At 36.2% G+C, this 25,003-nt stretch overlaps 2 protein-coding genes and 1 non-coding gene across 4 annotated transcripts in view; all 3 read right to left on the reverse strand.

Annotated features, from left to right (window-relative positions):
• The window catches only part of LOC131795630 (potassium channel subfamily T member 1), a 29,162-nt gene extending 24,634 nt beyond the window's left edge, over positions 1-4,528 (reverse strand). Inside the window, exon 1 of one of the 2 annotated variants that reach the window (XM_059113208.2) lies at positions 4,372-4,528. In XM_059113208.2, coding sequence (XP_058969191.2) covers positions 4,372-4,484 — 113 coding nt within the window. In that variant the 5' untranslated portion in view covers positions 4,485-4,528. The remainder of the gene's footprint in view (positions 1-4,371) is intronic. The other variant, XM_059113207.2, reaches the window with a different exon arrangement.
• A 1,866-nt stretch (positions 4,529-6,394) lies between these two features.
• Positions 6,395-9,954, reverse strand: LOC131795631 (calcium homeostasis modulator protein 6-like). The gene is made up of 3 exons (XM_059113213.2): positions 9,745-9,954; positions 8,151-8,460; positions 6,395-7,609 (listed from the first exon to the last, which is right to left on the reverse strand). Exons 1-3 carry the CDS (start codon positions 9,864-9,866, stop codon positions 7,199-7,201), a joined length of 843 nt encoding a protein of 280 aa, XP_058969196.2. The 5' UTR covers positions 9,867-9,954; the 3' UTR covers positions 6,395-7,198.
• A 2,257-nt stretch (positions 9,955-12,211) lies between these two features.
• Positions 12,212-19,595, reverse strand: LOC131795669 (uncharacterized). Its single transcript, XR_010717313.1, has 6 exons — positions 19,482-19,595; positions 19,130-19,240; positions 16,311-17,115; positions 15,376-15,600; positions 14,949-15,044; positions 12,212-14,315 (listed from the first exon to the last, which is right to left on the reverse strand). It is a non-coding gene; the product is annotated as an uncharacterized protein (transcript).
• Positions 19,596-25,003: the final 5,408 nt, after the last annotated feature.

A 25,003-nucleotide genomic window follows, 5' to 3' on the forward strand; every position in this document is an offset into this window, starting at 1 on the left:
TTGTCAATTCAACCAATTGCAGCACGTGGGAATCGACGATAGAGCAGGTGATTGTTGTCTTTTCTTTCGTTTTAGAATGGATCATGCATTTGTTGCAATTTTTAATCAAGCTTGTAAATGAAGTTTGTTCGGAAATGACTTTCTGTCTGGGTTAATTTTCGATAAGGAATGAAGGTTTTTTCGGAAGATGAAACTTTACCGATTCATCGATTGCAACCAATATTTTTTCCTTTCAAACCCTTATATCTATATGATCGTTGCGATTAGGGCAACATAAAAAACTTCCGCGATGTTAGCGGTCGTGGTGACAATCGTATCGATTCAACAAGGGAACCAGCATAGGGGCTTTTACAGAAAAAAAAACTAAATGTTGTTAAGTCAAAAATATTCCTCGCTTTTCCTCGCTCAGATTGTCTAGACGTAACAGTGGAAGCGAGACAATCTTTTGAGTTAAGACAAGTGAATATTCTGAGTCCATCAAGCTTTGGTTATTGACGAAGGCGTTGGTAATTGTTTCATAATGAGACAGGTATAAAGGAGGATCAAGTGTAAAAATTATCATATCTTATTTTCATCGCTGATCGACCACAAAAGTGATATCTCCACTTCATGCACCTACAAGTTTAATGCGTTAGACAATAAAACAATAAGCGATTTTGTCTTTCGGCGTCGACAACATGCTGCAATAATAGACAAATTACCACCTCTGAATATCTTAAAATCAATTCCGATAAAGTTTCAAAAGCTTTTAAACCTATGGATCAACTTGCACGACCAATGGGCTTGATTGTGTGGACCAAATGTACATTACTTTCGCTCAATTCCACAAGAAATGTTTTCAAAGCTTGAGGAAGCCATTATTACTTGGCCACCAAGACTCTTCATAATGACATATTTCATGAAATGAATATTCAATAATTATTTGTGGCAAAGAATCAAGTGATCGCTAATAAGAGAGGTATTATCACATCACTTATAAGCTATAAACAACTGAATATATTGAAATATTTTATGAAGTATTCTGTAATATAAATATTTTATAATTCTTTGGGCAGAGGATCGGATGATCGCTGATATAAGAGGAATTATCACATTGCTTATATGCACTAAACAACTATTAGTCGATGAATCATCGTGAGTGGATATCGTAATTGGAGTCGTAAGCAGGGTCGTAAGCTCGAGGTGAATGGGAGTCGGAGGAGTAAAAACGGCCCCATACTCCTCTGATTCTTCTGATTCGGCATTTGATCGAACCCTTGAACCAGTAAACAACAAGATTGTTGAAGTTTCAAGCAAGAGTGGAAGAACCAGGCAATCACTATAGAAGTTTTTAAGCCTTAAAAGTGCATACGGTTTCATTAATCTAAGTTAAACGTGGTTATAGGTGACGGAGTTATAAACGGATTCACTACTGTTCTTCGATATCGTCGGTTTGATTTTAACCAGGTTTGGTTACTCTGCACTTCTGTCATCACGACTTCGGCTGAGTCGGCCAGCAGTGAAAATCAACCTCAATTATCTTCAAACAGGAAGCTTTCTACACTAAGCTAATATTAGCCTGAGAGGTTTGGTTTCATGTGAAGTGCTTGTCTGATGCGGACTCAAAATCAGAATCAGTTCGACAATCTGGAAAAGCTTCTCGCGTCAGAGATTCTGATTAGTTGCTAATTACGCGGACATTTTGGAACTCAGGATCGACTACTCAAAGAAAAAAGATGGAGAACCAGAAATGATCGACCTCGTCCCAAGACCTTGTAAAGGTGCGACACGCTACCTTTCGTGACGTAGTGTAATATGGCGTGAAATGCATCGCTTGACTTTTGCGCGGTAATGAAGTAGATCACCTGTGGCGGATCCAGACCTTAAGCTAAGGGGGGGACCGGTTTTTTGTCGCTTGCCCTGTCAGCTTTTTCTCCTTCTGCGATTCTTTTTTTTTTTTTACCCAAAATAAGGGGGGGGGACCCGGGCCTCTTGGGCCCCTCCCCTACATCCGCCACTGATCACGACTGGCTTTATTCTCGCACCTAAGACTGTATGTACACCGGCAGTAATTACACTGGACGTAAATCGCAGTTCTATTCAGTGCCCCCACAAAAGCGCTCCTCTGAGGTCCTCTGAACACCTGCTCCGTTAGAAGGATGTCAAATGTATTTTGTTTCTGCTCTGAATGCGTTACACCATTGTTGCGCACTGACAAAACATTTGATTTGTAGCATCGTCGTGGTCGTTAAGATCCACGAGATTGTGAAAATAAAGGAGTATACTTTTTTAATTTGATGGGGGCACAAAGAAAGCAGTCTCTATAAAGTCCATTGAAGTAGTTCGGCGGGGTTTCTGACTAAAAATCAATTTTGGCTTTTGACAAGCAGAGCAGGACACAAAAAGTCACAGAGTGGTGCAAAATTTCTTTCTCGGCTCACTCGAAACAGCGGTACCCAAGGCAGTCAGAAAACAGAACCAATTAAATTTATTAAAGACATGATTTAAAGGCTGAAATTTAAGCTTTCAAAAAATAGAATAGTCAAGTCTCAAGTCTCTGGGATCGATCTCATCATCTCCAATTGGTTGGAAATACTCAATACGGTAACTTGTCCAAGTAAAATCTGTCTTTTTGGTAAGAAAAAATTTAAAAACGTTTTGGGGAACTGTTTATATCTTCGCTAGTTCACGAGCAACACACGTATTAACAAGTTCGTGAGCAAACTAGTCGAAAATGATTATGCTTTTTTTCGGCTGGAAATCCTAAAAAAAGGAGATAATCATTACCAGCTATTTTGCTACATCTCGGTGATTCTGCTGTTTGCGTCTGATTGTTTCGAAAGTAGACAACAGCGACCGAACTCTTTAGTTTACAAGCTGTGTTGGTCTGTATTAGACAGAACCCCTTAAAGAGAGATAAGATATTGAAAAAAATCCGCAACCGAATAGTTAATGGTAATAAGAATACACATTTGATAGGGAGGGAATCAAAATAAACATTTTGACATGAGGTGTCAAAAGTTTCCTAAATTGTATGAACTCCTAAAGTGACTTTTTCTTTGACCAAAATTTAAATAAATATTTAAAATGTTGCCTGCAGTAAAATTTATTGAGAAAAGTCAAGATAATGTTAAGTCTTGTCACCTCAAGTAATCCTATTTTCAAAAATATTCAATCAAAGAAGCAGGAATGGTTAACTTATTTTGAAGTGTTTTCAACACCATAAAATTGTCAAACAAACTGTCGCCCTCTTTCAAGCGATTGTATTCTCTTCAGAAGTAGCAATTATTCACAAAATATTATGCATATTGACAATTTTCTACGGTGACTGGCGTCTCGCTGTTTTGAATTTGAATTTTGGACTCGGAATAATTTTCTTGTTCGTTTACCGTGATAAAAATCATATAAATTTGTTGCTGAATAAAACGTCGAAAAAGTCAAATTTGATGAAAATTTTAAAAAAGGTGGGATGAACACTAAATCTCATTTTAAATGTTAACTACGCCCTCCACTGTTTAGAATGTCGTTAATATAGTCGCTACTCTCGCATTTTCAAGACATCCTTTCCCGTCCGCTGTTCGCAAGGCATGTTTTCTCCGGCATTGCGCGCAGGACACTTCACAGTGGAATGATTTGAATTATCTTTTTTTTTTATCATTAACAACCTTGCAAGTCGATGACATGGTGCTTCACACAGCTATCTACTAAAAAAAACTTTTGTCATGTCAAATGTATACGGGAGGACATGCAACGAGTTCTGTGGTAGTCATTTGCATAAAAAGGATTTAGCATAAAATATTGGAGATTTGTCCAAGGAAAAGAATCGACGCACATTTGGCTCACTGAATGAATACCCGGACAAAAAAAATTTTGCCGTTTCAAACAATTCAAGAGTGCCAGCTTTAATTTCTCAAAATGAACAATTAAAAAATCAATAGTGCAATAGCACCAAGCGCTGGTTGAGTAAATCGTACGCCGGTCCTGGAAAACAACCTAACATATAGGTTATAACATTGTATTAACACCCGTGTAAGACATTTTAACCATGAAAATCGAGCTAAAAATTGAAAATATAGACTGATCTATTGCATAATGCCTTTGAGTAAACAGAACTAATACGTGTCGAACAAAACTGGCGTCCCTGATCGTTTTCACTTGAGCTGAAACTCACGCGTTTTGACACTCTGAAACCCAATGATCAGATCAAAAGGAAAGCTATGATAAAAAATATTTTCAAATTGAACAGCAGTAATACTTCGCTTGATTTAAAGCGAGATTAGAAAATGTTTGACTGCGATACAAAGTATCTCTAAGCAATAACCGCAAATGACAGCACGCGCCTGAGGGAAACGAAACATGTACAGACAGAGTGTGGTTAAAGTCGCTTCATACCTAGTTTCGCTGTCCGTTGGAGTAAGTAGATCTCGGAATATGGATCTTCTTGGAGCTGCAGATTCACTATGAGAGCGCTTCTGTCGCCCTAGCTCAGCAGGTGTAGGATCCATTATTGTGTCGCAGAGCAACTTGTCGTCTTTATTGCAATTTTCGGTTTTGGATGTTTCAGTTAAGTTTGACGCGCGCCCTCACAACGCATGCTCTCATCTCGACAAGTTCGCTACGACACCTGTTATCTGTTGATTGAGTATTTGGCATTGTATCACCTTGTTCTGGTGCGTCCTCCTCGACCTTTTCGTATTTTTTTGTAGTCTTCTAATAAATGTACGTCTTTCATTTTTTAAACCATTACCTCAAATTATAGTTTGATTGCTCGTTAGAAGCTGTATGGGGGTTACAAATTCTGTAGCTAAATGATGCTAATTAGAATGGAAAAAGAAAGCCACCGACTTTGTCAACAATATTGAATCTACAAAGACACCAGCTATATTTCATCGATCCTGGAAAGTTTCTTCGGAGGTTGAATAAAGGAAAATATGAAATTCTTTCGAAGCAATCGGATGTTGAAAATCATCGCGAACTCCTTTCAGCAGCTGCCCGCTTCCAATGAAATAAACAAGCTATTTTCATTTACTTGGCAGGAATATCATTACTTGGAAAAAATTGCATATTACGCTGAGTTGAGATTTCACAATAGGAAGAGAATTCTAATTGCATAATTTACAACATTTTAGGTATTTTACAGAGCAATTTCTGCTCTAATTCAAAAACAATTCAGAGTTTTATAGAAATTAGTCGTTTAATAAGACTCTGAAGTATGGAATGTTTACTCACTTGGTTGTCATTCTTCGTGTGGTCACGATGTCCGGGATTTTTTTTTTTAACTTGGCATCAATTTGATTTGGGAGAAACCACTTCAGATAGGCCACGCCGTTCTTCCACCTCAAGACCCTGTACAAAAATCGAAGCGATGCTGTCGATATTAGTCGCTACTCTCTAGTGTATTGATTTCACCTGTACTGATCACAAATTCATTTACGCAAGGTACTTCTAAAGATCCAATTCTCAGCTTTGAATTTGACACCTCACCAGATGAATAATTTCTTTTGAAAATTATCTCATTCAGGATTAGGTGTACTCTTTTAGGATTCGTCGAGAAATTTCAAAGTTGTAAAATGAGGTGGGGCTGAATATGTCGAAAAGTTTTAAAGAAAAATGTAATCAAGTAAATAATTGAGTATATTGAAACCAACTGCTACTTACTAAATTGCTAAATTTTCATTTTTTATTAGGTTCCTTTTGTTGTTATTTTCTTACTTCAGGATAGAATATGGGCTTTCCTGAGGGTTTAGGGAATTTTATTTTTGTCACAAAAAAAATACTCCGAAAGAAAATTATCGCTTGAAATTTCTATTTCTGCCGCCATTGAAGGCCAACGTTTTCACAAATCGTTTCAGGCCCATCTTTGTGGTCAGAAGTAATTTTACTTGAAGTTTCTCCAGACAGAGCTCATAAATATATGATGCATTTTCTAATTTTCATCAGTCGACCTTTAGCTGTAAAAAATTTGTTTTATTTTTGACTCTCACCCAAAAAACTATCACATCGCATTGTTCGATAACAGTAAGAAATATTCAATATATTCTTTTAAACCGCTGTAAAAGTCATGAGTTTCTGCAAAGGAGCCCCTTGAGTTCTTTGATTGCGTTTTGAAAATATCGAAAGTCACGACTAGGTGTTCTTCAGCTAAGGAACAGCTGCTCCGAATGCCACCTCAAAGGGAAGGTTTTTTTCATGTTTTTTACTCTTCTAAACGGAATTTATCAAAATCTCAAATCAGTTGGTAATATCTTGTGTCAACTTCCGCCGGATTGTGAATTGTTACTGTTGCTTCTTAAGTATTTTAATAAATAATGATGAATGAAGTAATAACCGTATACCTATAAACCATATTGAGAAACAATGGATTTCTTGAACTACCGGAGGTAGTCTGGAAACGTTAAGTTTTTCAGCAGTTTTATTAGAACCCTATCGGGTAACAATGTGCTCTTCTCTGAAGACTCGGTTCGAAATGACTGACAAGGAGAGGTTTTTTTTGCTCGCGTGTTTGATTTTACGTAGTTTTAATATTTCATTTCCCGCACTGATATACTGGCATATACCATGAGTGGTCTGGAAACGAAAGGCAACTCTGGGTAATTTCTATCTATCATCTAAACACGTGCATCCGACGGAACTCATCGCAACTTATAATTTATCATCTAGTTTATTATCGTTGATGGGAAATTCAATTATACTGATGCTTTTGTTTTCATAACTGATGGTCTTTTTATGTTCTCTCTCTCGCTTAGTAAATTCTATTATTTATGGGTATACTAGATGTTTTTTTTCACACAGTACAACATTTTATTAAATAATTTACTGATGTACAATCTAAGATAATTTCGGGGAAATAAACTAGCGTGTAAGTTTCAGTCCTCACATGTTATGGCGAACAAGCCAAGAATCTATCCCGCAAAACAGCAGTTTTTCACTATGGAAAACAATGACCGTAAAGCGTAAATCAATCTTAAAACGACCTTCTACAGTTTTATCATCCCTCGGGAGTAGTTTCAATAGAAAAGTAGAATGTGGTCCAATACTCCACCTGTCTCAAAAACTCGTCACCCTTTGAACCAATCAGATGCAAAGTTAAACCAGTCTTGACTTGGTCACCCGCTTATTGGCTGTTATGATAACTTGATGTTAGCTTTTAAATGATTTAAAGCTCACTTTATTTCTAGCGCAAGTTTCATCAGGAGAATTAGCAAATCGTTCACATGCATTACAAGTGAGTGGAGTCCATGAGCTGAAGCTCAGCGTCATCATCATCAATATTCAATCGATTGTATCGTCCGTTTCGGTTATCAGACTGATTGGCAGCCGTCAGCGCCTCCTTAGCCCTGTGAAACGTGTCTCGCACATCTCTATGTGTCTTTATTTGGAACGCGTCATTAATCCTCTTTTTCGTATCTTCCTCAACCGCTATGTACAGTCTCTCGCGGAACAAACGTCCAAGTACCTCTTTCTCGAGCTCGTCGTAGTCGTCATTGTTCGGAAGTACTTCGTCTTCGAAGCAACATCTCCGAATGCAAATGAGACCGAGCGAAAACAGAGTGGCCGCGATTAGGATGCCAAAACCAAGGATCTGGGACTGCATGTGAACTTTAAGGAGAGACCGCTGATCGTGTAGTGTCTAAGGGAGCAACAAACATAGTAACATAATTGAATTACCTTAAAATGGAACAGGGACATAGAAAGGCAGTTTGGGGGCAAGAGCTGGGGCAAAAAGTCAGAGTTTCGTCACTGCCTTCTAAATCAAGTTTTCGGTGATTGACTTCCCGTGCAAAAATTTCTATTTTTCTGTCGATAATAAGTCTACCACTGAAGTGAATTTCTGTTAGAAACACCGAAAATGCCATGGTTTAAAAAATAGATGAAATACTTCAAATGATTTGCATTTCCATTCACGCAGTGCCGTTATTTGGGAAAGAATAGTAATGAAAAGGACTGTTATCAGTGCGACTGACTGACGTTTTGACAAACCTGAGCGTAAGCCATTATCAGAATCGAGTGACTTGACTGATCACTTAACGGAGATGACTGAGGTCGCCAAGGTTGTCAAAAGATCAGTCACCGTCGATGACACCAGTCTACCTCCATTCCAGCAACTGCACTACGCGATCAACTGAATGAGAGCAAAACTATTCTAATAATCACCGAAAGCTCTCTCTTACCTTTGAAATATCACTCTCTCTAGGATTTCTGTGGCACGACTCATTTGGCGAGCCAACAGTTAAACACACGAAGAAGTCCCCTTTCAACAGAGCGATGGTTATGTAGGCCATGGGAGCGAGAAATGGTTGGAAAAGTTTAGTTAGAGACTTCATTCGGTTGTTACACCTCTCCTTGACATCTGGCATTCTGCTGGTCTTCAAAATAGATTGCCAAAAGCCCCCGCTCATCATGAAACCGAGGCCCAGGAGGAACAGGGCGGGACCCACCATCATAACGAGGCTATACATGAAGTAACTCGTACAAGGACATCTGTCACGAGAAACATATCAACATTGTCAACAAGTTTCTTGAAAACATGATCCAAACAAAGTTGTTGTAAGCAACGGTTTTCTGCATCTCAAGAAATGCTTGTGTTCCTTTGGCGGAACTTGTGATGCACTATTTCAGACACAAAGTGAATTCCGTATTCTCGACGTTTTCCTAAAATTCACGTTGTCAACTAGAAATTTACATATGTAATCAGTTGACGTTTTGTAACTGAAAACTTAGCTAATCTGAAAGAGAAAATTTCAGGCGTACTAAAACTTAAATAAGTATCTCTCTCAGTATCTCTCAGTTGAACGAAACCACTCAAACAAAGGTAACAATTCTAGAGAGAGAGAAAGAGATTTATTTAAGGAAAATTAAATTAAGGAAATCGAATCCACTGTTTTTTTACATTTAAAAATCATTGTAAGAGTCGTGCGTCATCATAACTTTCACCCAGATTTTTACGAGAAAGACTTGATAAATAAACAATACATTGGCGCTACAGTATAGCAAACTGTCCAAACTCTAAAATGTAACGACATTAAGTAGCCCTCTTACATAACCGCTGCTAAAAAGTATGAAAAAGAAGCTTTTTTCGCGTGTAAATTTTCGAGTATGTATGTGTTTTTCTTTTATTTTACCACTTATCAATTATTAATGCACTAGGTTTGTGGTTTTTAAAATTGAGATTGAAATACACGAAGCAAAATTGATCACACAAAATCTTGTTTAGTTAATTTGTACTTAGTTCAGATGAGCACAAAACAAATACTTGTCCTTGTCCTCATATGGCGTAGACCGAATTTCACCTCGTGGAATTCGTAACATTTTTTACAATTCTTTTCTTATCAGAATTATGTTGAAATTCAACAGCAGACAGCCTTTTTGTTCCTAAAAAGTAAATTTATTAAGACAAAGGCCAGCTGTAAAATTCAATTCTGGATGCCTTTATGTTTAAATGTTATCGAGAAAAAACGGGAAAATAATATCAAAATATGAAATGATACGGCTAAACATTTTGCTATATTCTCTCCGGATGAGCTACCTTTTGGCTTAATTCTTCCGGATAATTTACTTTCCACTGTCTCTGTAGGGAAAGTTGTTCACAAGTGATTAGTTATTTACGAACAAAATTTGACGGCTTTAGGAGTTGGCTGAGAATTGACTCCTTTTGTTCAATGGAAACGAAGATCATGAAAAATCACGCGAACATGAGAATATTCGACGTCGTTTGGGGAAAATTTGTTGTCCAAGAAAAATAAAATCTTTAAAGAGACCACTTACCTGAGAAATTGGGTTCTAATAAACTCCTCGAATCCATAAATAATCATCAGAATGATGGAATTCTGAAAAGGTCCTTTCGAGTATTTGTAACGTCTTTCAAGTATTTCAAGAAATTGCTCCATTTTCGCTCTGGCTCTCAAGCGAAACCTTTGTTACCTGAGCTAATCGACGGACGAATGTGACTTGCAAACTAAAACGTGATTTGATCAGATTCCCTCGTTCAGCCTATAAAACAGCTGTGAATATTGATCACTCTTTGTTAAGCTTGTTATCTTCAGTTTTATGAACTGAATGTATTGTTTTGAGGTTTTTTTTTTAATCTCGATTTTCCTTTTCTCTCTATAGGCTGCGAAACCAACCGCAGGAAAATTGCTCGAGCTAAGTTGACGATCGTTGGAGGGCTACCAATGAAATGTCATGAATCATTTATATCTTTGTCATTTGTACTGACGGAGACAAGCCAATGAAAATGAAAATTTATGAAGTGGGTATATTTATGTGAATGTCAGTATGAAAATCGATGTAAAGATGCGTTCGAGCTACAAATATTTGGATTAGGGATTCTTTTGGAGAAACACCTACAGAATACGAGTAAAGAATCGATCCTTGCAGTTGTGAACACTACTGAACTAGTAGTTGAAATAAGACCTGAAAAAAAATTAAGCCCGTACGGGTTTTGAACCCATGACCTTTGCGATACCAGGCCTGAATTTTTTTTCAGGCCTTATTTTAATTACTAGTTCAGTAGTGTTCATAACTGACTGCGAGGATCGATTCTATATTCGTTTCTTCAACCGCTCTGCACACATATGATTTTCATATGTTTACAGCCATTATTCACCTAAAAAATAGTTATCAAACTGTCTCTGAACAATAAATCATTGCAAAGAAGCTTCCCTTCATCACTGGACTTTCCAAGGAATAGAGACTTCTTCAACTACAATCTATTCATGTCTATTGAACAACCCTTACGGCTTTGCTTCGAGATATTGGTAATTGTGAAGAGCCCCCTAAGAAACCCTGTTGGCCGCCTGTCGGACGACAGATAACCAAGAGGCCACCTACAAGCTGCCAATACTGGCGATATATTCGAGCAGAAAAGGAAAAACAAACTTTGATTGTACTTTGTGTATACTTTTAAATGTTGAAGCTACTCTGCATACCTGCATACCTCCCTGGATTACCTAGTCATGAGAAATTTTCATATCAAGCTGAGTCTAGGACATTACTGAAGTAACTATGAAGGGACTCTACAGATTTTTTAAAATTATTTTAAGAGGATTGAAGTAAACCAGAGAAGGCATCATACGATGAACACAGGTGTTGAACTGAGTAACATTTAAACTCTATTCTCAAGATTTAATAAAGTGGTAAAACAGGAAATTCCCGTTGTCAAATTTAACCCCGCCCACTTCTGTCTCTTTCTTTCGTTTCCAGTTCCCTTTCTACGCCAATCTCTCCTCTCCATAATAACCATCATACAGTCTTTGTAATGCTGAAATTTCTAAGTACTTTAGATAGCACATCGTGAAAAGTAAAAACTGATAATGCTAAATCTTATCCCGCGTCAATCTTGTTTCCAAGACAAGGCCTAAGGCAGTGAAATGAACTTTCAGTTTTAAAACTGATTTTCCTCCCTAATCCTGACATTTTTCAGCCATTCCATTCCTTTTTCTCCTCTTGTATTGGCCTGTCTCTCTCCATTGTCTCTATCTCTGATTTCTTTAATTTTTATTAAAATTTGTCATTTTTACCCTAACTAAACATTTTATATTGGCATTTAGGAGAGCAAAAACAACTTTAACATATGAAGAAGGAGGGCATTGGGGTTTTCAGTTGTGCCAAAAAAACTACGGTTTTGGTGTTCATTGCGGTTTGTGGATTTTAGCATTTGATTTTCGGCTTTCAGTCCGTAAAAGTCACTAATGGGTTGTCCGATTTGGTACACGATGTGATTTCTCCTCGATTTGAGCGGCAATCATGCGCCTCCACTGATCTCTCGTAACCACGAAACCTCAGTGTGCTACAATTGTCACTAACTGCATCGGATCGATTTGGGTTTTGATTAATGGGATAGGAAAATTTATCGGTTTTAACAGTTTTGAATGCGGTTTTGGTTTCGATCAAATTTTTCTGCGGTTTAGGATGATTTTTTCTACGTTTTTTCGGTGTCTAATAGATCCCAATGCCCCCCCTCATGAAGGATCCTAACTGGAATAGAAAAGAAAATATTTTTTACTTTGATAAAATCTTGAAATCCAGAATGACATGAAAAAACCATGACCATATTTTTGAAAGCCTAGGGGGAAAAAACACCTTAGGAGCAAGCCCATTAGTGATTAAGTGGGATAACATTACATGCCACTTATCAAACTCAAGAGATAAACTTCAACTTCTTTAAAATCTTGACTGCACCCATGGTAGTTATTTCAGTTACCCTTTAAAAAGTTACAACACTTAAGCCAAATGCACGAAGTCCTGTGTTTAATAACATAAGTTCATATTTTACACCAGTTAATTTGCTGTATATTGGTAACCCACATATTTTGTGGCCACATACATCATTTAATTGAAAAAAAGGAAGGCCATAGATCTTAACTGACAATTATATGAAAAACAATTTTAAGAAACAAAAAATTCAAAACATGAAACGCATTTTAAATATTGAGCCTCTCTAGATGCCATAATTGTTCAAATTTTCAAGTATGCTTAATCACAAGCTCACAAAAAAATAGTTTACATTGATAATTTATAACACATTTTTGTTTCTTTGCACCATAAGAGCAATGTTGACCCCAATTAATTAATAGCACTAATTTTAAATTCTTGTCAGGTAAGATCTTTTCCTTCAAAAATTCATGGATAGTTACATCACTTTAACATATGTATGCACAAAATTGTCAGAATTGACAAAAAAAAATGCAACAAACATTTCTCTTATAGAATTGGTGTTAATTGTCCTGTGGAAAATGTGCAAAAATTATTTACTACTATCATTTTTGTGCAGATAGACACAAAAACATTTTTATAACCTATTTTACATTATACACAGCTCATAAAAAAATAAATAATTTCTGCACCTTACTAAATACCATACAGTAATTTCTATTTTTCCTTTTTTTTTTCTCAAAACACCTTACTCAAAGCACACTACCAAATAGCAAATACCATGACGATTTTTTAAAAACACCTTGCTCAAAGCACACTACAATTTAGAAAACACCATAAAACAATTTTTTTGTTTTTCTTTTCTGTTAAAGCATCTTGCTCCATGCACACTACCAAAGAGCAAATAACATATGGAAATTTTTTTTCTAAGGACTTGGCTCAAATCACACTATGAAATAGCACATACCATAAAGCAATATTCTGAAGCTCAAAGCCTACTACAAAGTTGCAAATACCATATATAATTTTTTTTCTTTCTTTTTTAAAGCACCTTGCTTAAAGCACACTACCAAATAACAAATACTGTTGCAAAGATATTTGCATTTATATTTATTAAGCTAACTAACTATTAAAATCAAACAAAACATGTATGATGCCAGCATCACTTTTGGTCTCAAAAAAAATTCAGTAGGTATAGCGATACAAAAGCAAAATAACTGCAAATAAAGTTCATGCAACATAGCAAAAAAATATGCACTTAAAATAAATGAACCCAAGTAAATAAAATATACACAATGATACACTAGATGAGTGCCAATGGTTAATTTACAGACTGACACTGCCAAAAAAACATGCAACTGTCACTAAACACTGTATACATACATGATCTAACAAAGTCAAACACATGTCTGTGGCCTTCTACTTACAGTTGAGAAATTACATTGTGTCAACTATTCATAACATTCATACATAACTCACTCATCAATTACATCTACAACATCACTTCTTTTCATTCCCTCAAGTATTCTCCAAAATTTTCTGACACAGCTACCCTCCTGAGCATAATAAAACTTTGTTGTTATTAGATCAGTTGGGTTGCCAAACTGGCCAAGAGTCAGCCACAAAGTATAATCTCTGGTCAATCCAATCTCTTCTCCAAGAAGGCAGAAGTCATCAAAAGCAAAATGCTTGTCACTAAACACTGTATGCATTCTTGATTTAAACAAATTCAAACACATGTCTGTGGCCTTCTACTTACAGTTGAGGAATTACATTGTTTCAACCATTCATACTTAACCCACTCATCGATTACATCTACAACATCACTTCTTTTCATTCCCTCAAGTATTCCCCGAAATTTAGAAACACAGCTACCCTCCTGAGAATTGTAAAGCTTGGTTATCATTTGATCAGTTGGGTTTTCCATCTGGCCGAGGCACAAAGTTTGATCTCTGGTCAATCCAATCTCTTCTCCAAGAAGGCGGAAGTCATCAAAAGCCAACCGCCTTATATCAAGCTTGGAACATATCTTTGAATAGAACATCAATGGGATAGCAGACATTTTTTGCTCAGGAGGCTGTTTTGGAAATCCTGTGGAATGCCATTCAGTGAGGTTCTACATGTCTCACTGAGGTAGAGGCCGGTGGTTGAAGTGTGCTGACTTTTTACTGATGGAACATAACCTGTTAGAATAGAAATCAGTTGAAAGGTCACTTGTTTCCCTGTGCACTGGTCTGCTCTGGGTGGAAGATGCATTGTGAGAATGAAGTATCCTGCTAAAAACAGTAAAAATGACAAGCCAACCTGGCTGCATGGGAATAAAACATCACAAAATGTAATAATGTCATTCGTTTTCTATTTATGTTGTACAAAATGATTTAATTAGCATCAATTGACAAGCTTTTGGATATATACCTAACATAAAGCTTCCTGCCTGGTGTAGCCCCTTAATGGCAATCACAACAAGAAAAGTAACTGACATGAATTAACAAGATTAAAAATCTGAAATGTTACTTAATAAGTACAATGTCTACAATATATGCCATGCAGGGCCCAGTTGTATAAAGGTCAGATAATGCTATCCAATGGTTAAATTGAAAGCAAAATGCATAGCATTATCAACCCTATAGAGTTTATCCACTGTAGAACATTATCCACTGTATAGAGTTTTATCCAGTGGATAGTGCTTTCTAACCTTAAAACAACAGTAAGGGAAATTCATAGCACAAGCCAAATGGCACAAACCAAAGAACTTGATCTATTTTCCAAAGTACATGACTACTAAGCAATACTACTTATTCTCACAAATTACACACTTTCTGGCTTCCTTGGTTGACACCTGGCATTAATGGATTCTGAGGAATTCCTGTTGAAAACAGCCTCATCTGAAAGCTCAGTTGATGCTACTAGACCTGTAGAAATAATAAAAAATAAAAACATAAAGAAATTGTCTAAATATTTTACATAAACAACATTGAAAGTTTCTTCCATGTGTCAGAGTCTCTAGGGAAGAAGTCATTTTTATCCAATTAAACTATAAAAAATAATTATACCAAATTAATGATGCAGTATGTGCATGGCCATCATGACATCATTGTCAATCATAGATCTCACTGAATTAACAACATTATCTAAATTTACCTTTACGTGCACTCCATAATCATATAATCCATATAATCATGCTCTTCATCTCTAAAAAATCAAATGATAAAGTTTCAATCAAAAATGTGACAAAGAACTTACTGTATCCAATTCTTGATGGTTTGTTAGGTTTTGGACTTCCAACACACTGGATACCATTGGAATTTAATGTTCCCTTTTGGACCTTGGTATTAAGAACCCCTGGATGCGAAAATGAGCGGGTAAATCCTCTTTGGGTTTCCTTTGTTTCAGCTGAAGGCTGAGACTGCATTTGCTGATGAACTAGTGAGTCTAATAACTCTGACTCAGAAGTCCTCTCTCGAGTTTCTGGAAAAAAAAAACGTGAAGCAAATTATTTCAAGATTGAAAAAGTTCTGCAGGGAGTGAAATTGGATACTAAGGGAGGTGCTAGTGACAAAAAAAATGTGAAAAAAGGCTGGGAAAAAATGTGTATACTTAATTTCCTTTCTCCACTCACTATCATCTTTTAACTCTAACCACTAACCAATAGAACTCTTGCAAAAAATATTCAACACTTGCTCCCCCAGTAAACTGGAGATGAATCTGAAAGGCAGTGAATTTGGCCTATTCTATTGTGTGTGATTTCTTTATAACAAAATTAGACTTATTTGCCTTATGTCATTGGTAAAAAAATGGAAATGTATTCCAATTTTTCCTGTTAGAACAAATTTCAATACATAATTTAGAAAAAGAAAACAACATTTAATGTTTCTTTGACAACTGGTATTAAACCAATTAAGGCACAATTTCTTCCCCTTCATTTCAAAGAGATTTGATTTCTGAGCCTAATTCAAATGCTTCTACATTAAGAAAAAAATCAAAGTACATGTATGTCACCTCAGAATACTGAACTGATATGCACATCAAATGCCCACAATAACTTGTGAATATGCAATGCATTTCCAATGAGTTAAGTGAGCTTGCAAATGAGGTCATTGTATAGAGAACAGATGGTGCATAATTAAACAATTAATTACAAATAATAATAAAATCAAATTTAATTAACAAGTCTTTACCTGAGAAATTCTGTTCACTCTTCCCTGTGCCTAGTTCAGGGTCATGCTCGGATCTCTGTATTTGGCCATCTGCTGGATTAAAATACATTGTGTTTCCATGCCCATCTGATGCTCCAAGATGGCAGCAATAACAAAACCAACTCATCAGGGTATCTTTGATCACATGCCAGCCATAGACCCTACTAAGGATCACAACAATGACAATAGCTAAAGATAAAATTGTTCCAAGCACAATAACTACAATTTCCCAAGCCTCAAGACCTCCCTGGTCTTTGTCATTGTTGTTGCTTTCAGCAGTGCTTTTGGGAGGTTTTTCAGGACAATTTAAATTATGTTCCCTGCATTGTTTGCTACTAGGAAATCCAGAGTCCTCACACTGTTTTTCATGATATTTGTCACTTTGCCCACAACAGTCACTGCATGGATGACATTCACCACTGATCAAATCCATATAAAATCCTTTGTGGCAGACCCCTAAACAAACTGTGGTATCCTCTTCCAAGGTGCAATTTCCAGTTTTTTTCTCATGCTTGCCACACATCATGCAACGTTTACAGGTGGAATAATCATTAGTTTCTGAGAAATTCACACCTTCCTCACATGGGACACAGTTAATCTTCATGCTGATTGTTATGCTAGTCCCACAGTGTACATTTAGTCCAAAAGCTGGATGGCATTCAATCCCTTTACAATTCCACATGATCGAGTGTGTCTCATTAATAACTCTTTCTATTTCATCAGGCCTTGGATTACGACGCTTGGTAGCTACTGTCCCAAAACTTGTCCTAATGAATACAAGAAACACCTGCAAAAAGAAGTTTCTTTGTCAAATTTTATAAAGGAAAATTAAAATAAACATTGTTCAAATATTCAATTGAAAATTAATTTATTCCTTGATTTATCTTGTTAGTAAAAAAAAATTGTCTTCTGTACAAGCAAATGTCAAGTGAGAAATAACTCTCAAAAAATAAGAAAGGAGTGTGTAATGACAGGGGCCAATAACAAGGATAAAATAAGACACCATCTTAGATTTCTATTTGCTGCCAGTAAAACTTTGTCTCAGTTTAGCAGGTTACTGCTTACTATACTTTAACTGAAACATTGAGAAAGGGGGTAAATTTCTAAAACAATTTTGCCTTGGTAAGGATTATCAAAACATAATTTGGTTTTCTCAATGGAGTAGATAATTTGAGTTGGTTATACTATTAAGAAAATTTCTTACCATATTACTTTCCAAAACAGTAACAGCTACAGTTCTTCTAATAGAGAGTATTTTGTTCTTTTGTTTTGAATTGATTGGAACTATTAGTTATTTATCTTAGAGGAATTTAAATTTTAAGATTGCAATGAATTTGCACGATAGTTCTTTAAATTACCATCAATCTATTGAACAAACTCACGCCCAATTAAGTAATAGCTGATTGAAAGTCACATTAATTTTTTTGTTTTCAAAATGCTTGCTGACAGTTTTTTCATATCATGTTACATTCATTTTGTTTCTGTAGGCTAAATGCAAAACAAGAGGATAAATGATGGATGACCAAACTTAACCATGACCAAGAAATGAATTAGCCTTCTATGACATCCTTCAGCCATACAAAAGTAATAAATACTTCATGTTTTCACAGAAAATTACCCTTAAAATCATAGGGAGTGACAATGTCTAATGAGATACTTAAAAGTGACAACAGCTTTAAATTACTTTCAATTATCATATCAGGATATACATAGCACATTATGCATGAATTCATTAACAGCAATTAAAGTGACATTACTTGAGAAGGTACATGTAACTTATTTGGAAGAGGTTATCAAATCTACTGATACACGAGATCTTAACTCATACACTGCATAAAGATTGAAACCCTAATTTAATCAAAGTTTGGCCTTAAATTAATCCACTTTAAATTTGAAGATTAATTTTGTTTAAACAACATTTTAGGCCTCTCATATCTGTCAAAATTGTTTCACTAACAATTCAAAGGTTTCCCATCTTTCCTAATTGTCTACATTCTGCCAATGTTTCCTTTCATTCGTTCTCCAGTTAGAGGATTGTGAAGAGAACAGTAAAGTATTTTGTTGCATTTTCCTTGTTGCAATATGGTCAATTATGGTTTTGGAAGTAAGTGGTTTGTGGAACGATTGTCATTGTTAGAAAGTTAACGTTTCCTTCAATATGAGTAAGCTGTAAGTTCATAATATACCACAAAAAGCCCATCAATCTTGAAAAAATGGCAACGAATGGGCAAAAATTATAAGTTGCCAATCTTTTTTTTTTTTTCGATAATGTCCTTGCCGAAGCTATTTACCTTTTGAAATATTTAAATTACTTTGACACAAATTTCCAAACCCCTACCCAGTATTGACGCGATTTTTTATCAGTCAAGGTTAAACGTCTATTGTGAAATTAATTGAATAAAGGAAAGGCATATTTTAACTTTAAACTTGTCGAGCTCGAAGAAAACGCAAACGCAACGGAATGTTTAAGATTAACTGAACCCAAGCAGGTACGTATACGAATGACTCCTTTGGAAACATGCATAAATTACTCAAACTGCACTCACTTGTCGAATCTCAGTATGTAGACTTAATTTTCGTGTTTTTCTTGTCGCTAAAAATCGCACGCTACCAACAGAACCTTGAGGACGATATAACAAAGATGCGAAGAAAGGAAATTCTACATCAGGTGATCACGACACTTCGACCAGCAACAATGACTACTACGTCGATACGCGCAGCAAGTGCGTTGTAATTACTCCACTCCAGCCCCTACAAGTGTTATCCCTAATTATAACTTAAATAAAAATAGGTTTTCTCACCAAACTCCAAATGATTATCGCTGTCTTCATGATTCGAAGAGACGAAGGAGCTCAAATAAGCTTCAAGGTAAGAAAAGTGGTGACTCAGCGAAATAATTACGCCACTCTGTTCTGGAATCACACACAATAAAACAGTTTAAAACGAAGTTTGACCAGCTGGAAAAGGGTTAAGTTTCTGTAAAATATCAATATCATCACAGTCCATTGAGTTAGCGATCGACATCACATAGTCAATACGCAAGGAGATTTAACTGACATTTCACGCAGACCGAGAGAGCATTGCTGAAAATGTCAGAAACGTTCCACAAACTGTGAGAAGACGAAAATTTTACCTAAAAACAAATATACATACCACCGGTAGTGCTCAGTTTTCCAGCTAATTTTCACTCGGGATCACTTAACTGGTTGCTAACCCCCAAAACTGTAAAAATTTCTATCAATTATATCAATACGACCAGGACTGATTTTAAAGTAGTCATCGGGGATTCCCTAAAGGAAGGCTGTTGTTCTGATTGGCTATATGTACCATGGAAGACAACGCCTGTCTTCATGCGAAAGGCCGCGATAAGCTTACGGTCATGAGGAATAGGTCGGTACGGCTGAATGTCAGAGTGACGTTAAGCTGGTATATTTTATAGCTATATACCATATAAACGACAAAGCTATATTTCTTTTTGTCGAGAAAGTTGTCATCACTTAAGGCCATCGGATTCTTCGAGGCGCTTGTCTTAAATACTTGAGGCGCTTGGTTTACCTACTTGAGGTGTTTTCCTTACTTGACTCGATTTTACTCGAGTCGTGATTCACTTACTCGAGGTGCTTTAATTACTTGAGGTGCCCGACTTGCTTGTGGAGGGGGACAGGGGGGCGGGAGAGGGCGGGAAGCGGCGAGCAGAAATAAAGAAGGCAATAGTTTGTTGTTTATTACTTGGCATTATTCAATCAAAAAACATTTATCTAGCGAAGTTTTGAAATTTCCATTTAACATCCACCAATGTTTAAAAGAAAATTTAGGAAGCAAGAAAACGTAAATTTGTACTCGGGCTGGAAAAACAACGCATTTATTCCGGTGAATTTGTAAATCCCTTCGATTCGATTACATCATAGGTCATGAACTGTAATACACTTTCACCGGGACCCAATAATCCCACGCCGAAACAAAGGCCAGAAAATGAACAAAAATGTTAAGTTTATGCACGTTTGAAAGTTAAACCCAGGTTTCTGATCCTCTTGATTAACCTGAAGACAGGAGCAACACAATGAGGGGTGGGAAGTCGGGAGGCAAAGGGGCACAAAACTACGGGAGGCGGAGAACGTGGTACAAGGAGCGGGAGACTCTGAACCCCCTGTCTCCCCCCACTTGCTTGAGGTGCTTGACTTGCTTGATGTGCCTGCCTGGCTTACCTAAGGTGCCTTGCACTGCACTTTCAAAGATTCAAACTTTCTAGTTTTGACCCAGCACCTCCCATTTCCCTAAAATAATGTCCCATTTTGTCAGTAATCTTTCCTTGGCAAAGGAAACATATTATTCCCTTCAAAAGTGGCCTTTTAGCATTATTGTTACCTTTTTTTGAGGCAATTCTGCCCTCTCTGTAAGATGGAAAGGTTAAATTGTATAGGCTGATACATATGGCTTGGAATTGCTAACCCTTTAAGCACCTAAGAGAGTAGTAATTTCTCCTTGCTAACCCCTGAATCAATCATTATGGTCATGAGAATGAAGGAAATGCGGCTCAACAAAAGAAACTTTTGATCAGTAAATAATTTCTCCTTGTCAGCACCTTAGGAAAGTATAAAGAACAGTATGGAGAATATGCATAATGACATTAGACTGTAAAGGGTAAATAAATGAAACCCCACAACTTGACAACTTCTTTGTGTCTATATACTATATTTGACTTGAAAGCAAATACCATTATTTAAAATATGGTAGCACTATTGACCTCAGCTTTTGGTGTGAGATTTAAAAATTTACCCCTTTTTATTCAGGGCAATTATTTATAGACTTCAATCTCAAAATGTAGAAAATGGTATCTCAGAGGCCTATATGTTTACTTTACTTTACCCCTTATTTTTACTCTATATTTTTACTTTCACTTTTTGACAATAGCATGCTCAGACTCCCCCAGAGACCACATCCTACATATTTGTCACCACTGCTTCGCCACTCCTAAAACCTTCCCTTTTTCAATTTCAAAGGGTTAGAATCTCTGAAATTTGAGAATGTAGATGCTTTTAACCTATGGAGCATACTTCCCCTTTAAGAAACACAGACTAGCATTTCTCAGCCCTACATGGTAATTTCCACTTGGTGGGTACTTCATTCTCAAGCCAGATTTTCTTTGTTCACGCTTGGATAAGGAGAGACGAAAATGTTAAACTAAAAGGTGTCCAAATTGCTATGAATTGTCTAAAAACCTCATGGGAGATGAAGTAACACACAACTTAAGTGAGGAGAGTAACGACATTGTATCCAAATCCATCAAAATGGTTGGGTTTTCAAGACAGCCATGTCCCACCATAAAAACAAATCCTCATATTTCCATTTTTGGTTACTAGCAGTGTAAGTTAATAATGAAAGGTTTTAAACACTCATTCCTACCTTTTACCTTCTCATTTTGCATTGTATTCAAAAGTCTGTACAAGTGAAACTACACACAGTGAACAGTACCCTACAAGTCCTGCAATGTACAAAAAAAATTCCAATACAAAAGGTAAACAAATAGAACAACCAGAACTGTTCAAAAAACTATCATAAATAATGAAAAATCTATGTTACCTATTTCACACACAAAACAAAATTAGACATGTACCTTTCACTCACTTAACTAGAAAATCACATTATAGAAAATAAAAATGAAAAAGCCGTAAAAACCACTTGGGAGGACTGTAACTGCACTAGTGCAATAAAACACCGATACATAGCTTCTTAAAGCAGAGAAAAGAAATCCATAGAGTAAAGCTATGCCACTGCATTTCAGGTTAAAAAATTGAATCTAAACACTAGTGCAGTTGCTACAAGGACCTTTCCACTAGAGAACTTAATCTAACAAATTAAATAGAAAACCTCACTTAAATAGCAAATCATACATAAAAATCCGTCAACCAGTTGTGAGGACTGTAATGCATTATTACAACTGGACATACTGATGTACAGCTTTTTTAAACATAGCTATAGTCATCACAGTAAAAGAAATGCACTGCATTTTTGCCTAAAAAATTGAATCTAAACACTAGTTCAGCTGCAAAGCTTTGCAATGAACAAAAATCTTAGAAGAAAATGAGATAGGTATAGTCTTGAAACACAATATGCTCTATCAGTTTCCAGTTGGAAATAATAATATCATATTCATCCAAACCATGCAAAGGATGCAAATTTTTGTGGATGTATACAAAGGAAAACTGTGTTAACAAAACAAAAACCAAAATAAATAGATCATTTTAATTACTAATAGTCTATAGGATTTGAAAATGGATCCATCAAGTTGATTTATGTAATTGCATACATTTGTTGTGAGTTGCCTTTTTCTTCCTTAAATGTAAAATCACTTTTCAGTGCGCCAAGCTAGGAGCACTTTACTGAGAAAAACATTTTGTTTGCAGTCATCTAGTAAGCTGCAATGTTTTCATTACCAAGAGTTTCTGTTTTAAAAGTGAGAGAGGACATTCTGTTTCACATAAAAAGAAGCCAGCTAGGTCATATTGTATAAAATGTCTCTTTCCACTTTATTCGGCTGACTACAGGGAATACATTTTTGACAACCATTTTATGACCTTAGGGTGACCAATAGCAATTTAGAAAGAATTGCGCTTTGGCGCCCTGCTTTTAATTAATTGTATTTGTACTACTGATAAATTAAAGTTTGCAAGGAAAATTTTCAGTCGATGGGACAAACACCGACATATTTAAATTATCATTACCGATTAAACAATTTTTTAATTCACCCATTCTGCTCAACTTTTTCTCACATATCAACTAAAAAAATATTCAGTGAGTGTAACAGCAACTTGTAGGACAACTTTTCTTCGTCATTCAATAAACTCTTGCCGGCTTCTTCTTAAAAAAAAAGACAAAAAACACTTCGAACATTTTCCATTGTTGATGGTTTTCTAAGTTAGACTGTAAAATTTAAGGTTGATACATAGACACACTAGTAGGCTAGGTATTTAAATGAACGACTTACCTCAGGGTACACATGAGACAATTAATGTTTGTCTAGATTTCTATTTGTTAAGTGAAATGTTTGATTGAAGTAAAAGATAAAAAGTAAATAAATAATCTTAGTGTTTGTACCAGAGTGTTGTTTGGTATCCAATAAACAAGGAGGTAGTTGTTCCTGGTAGGGCATACGTACATACACTTCCTAGAAGCACATACACAACAAAGCGTTATTGGATTACCCTCTGTGTTATGGAAATATTTAACATTCAGACCCACCATTTATCTCCGTGACTATGTCCTCCCTGCCCATCTCCTTCAAGATGTCTTACAAAATCCCCAACAGTTCCGTCAGGATTTGCTGCAAAAAATCTTTCTCGAAGAAGAACATAGGTAACAGAACAAGCCCCCGCGGTGTAGTGACTGCTTGTTGGGAAGCGCTCAAATCAAGGATTGTAAGTCCAAGCGTCGCTGCAAGCATTTTCTAATGTCTTTGCCATCCGTGATAGTATGGCAAGTGACAAACAAATATGATTCAAAAGCTGGAAATGACATATGCAAAATCTTGGTACTGTATTTTGCTTCTGGTGTTAACACTGACCAGTCTGACAGCTCCCAAGGTTTGCACACCCATACCTGATCAGTGCCATCCTGCCAAGGGATTGAGGCCATAATTCATGTGAAAAGAAACGGGTTTTGAGGCTGCTGGAAAACGGTGAAAAAAAAAAGCACAATAGGACTGCATTATGGATTCTTTAAACTTGGATACCTTACAAGCCTCTTAACCCTTTCACTCCCAAGATCTGATAAGTAAATCTCCCTTTTAGATATTGTACATTAGTTATCCTTCAATATCATTTGGTTTGAAATTATCTTGTTTATATATGTTTAAACAAGGTAATAACTTCATGATGTATTACCTGAAAAAAAATTATTTCAGTATTGAATATTATATAAAAGTTAACATACCATTCACAGAGACTTCAAAAATGTCGAGTGTTGCAAAAATTTTTGTTCTTCTTTGTGTGGGGTATGGCAGGCCAAGGTTTCGTAATTTCAGTTTTCTTTGAATAGTACATTTTGGATTAATTCATGTACAAATTTCACATTAATTGAGAATTAAAATGAAGCTGACATAATCCTAAGTACTAGGCACCTAAAAAAAAAATGACACTCACCAAGGAAGCAGGCACCAGACACGGTACAATTGTTGGGCGTAATGTGTTCTTGTCAGTTGGTTGGGTTAAATCCCTGGGTGTTTCATTAATACAAGAAGGAGTACCTGGAAGCTGTTACTTCTACCTCAACGTCTGTCTACTTGAGATACAATAAGAAATTACTAAATAAACAATTGAATGAGCTACTGCAATACAAAGGGTTACAGTCTGAAATGTCAGCTTTTCAAAAACCATAGTGGTGGTTGATACGCATGGGTGTAATTATATTTACAATAAAGGTAACATTTTTTCAAAAAAAATGTATATACCCTACCAAAATAAAACAACCAAGCAGAGCCTTGAGTTCATTTAGCAAAACTGGTGCCTTAAAGGAGGAATGGGAATATATAAAATGTAAGATTAATGGCAGCTCTTGCTGATGCGTAACTACTAAGCATGAGGGCCCCATAAATTGATCCATACTTTGGAGGGAAAAATGAACCAGGAAAGTAAGATACTGCTGAATAAGAAGTTAATAAGGAACACAACTCTTTTTTC

This window comes from Pocillopora verrucosa, chromosome 4, assembly GCF_036669915.1.
Source record: "Pocillopora verrucosa isolate sample1 chromosome 4, ASM3666991v2, whole genome shotgun sequence".
NCBI classification, from domain to species: domain Eukaryota; kingdom Metazoa; phylum Cnidaria; class Anthozoa; order Scleractinia; family Pocilloporidae; genus Pocillopora; species Pocillopora verrucosa.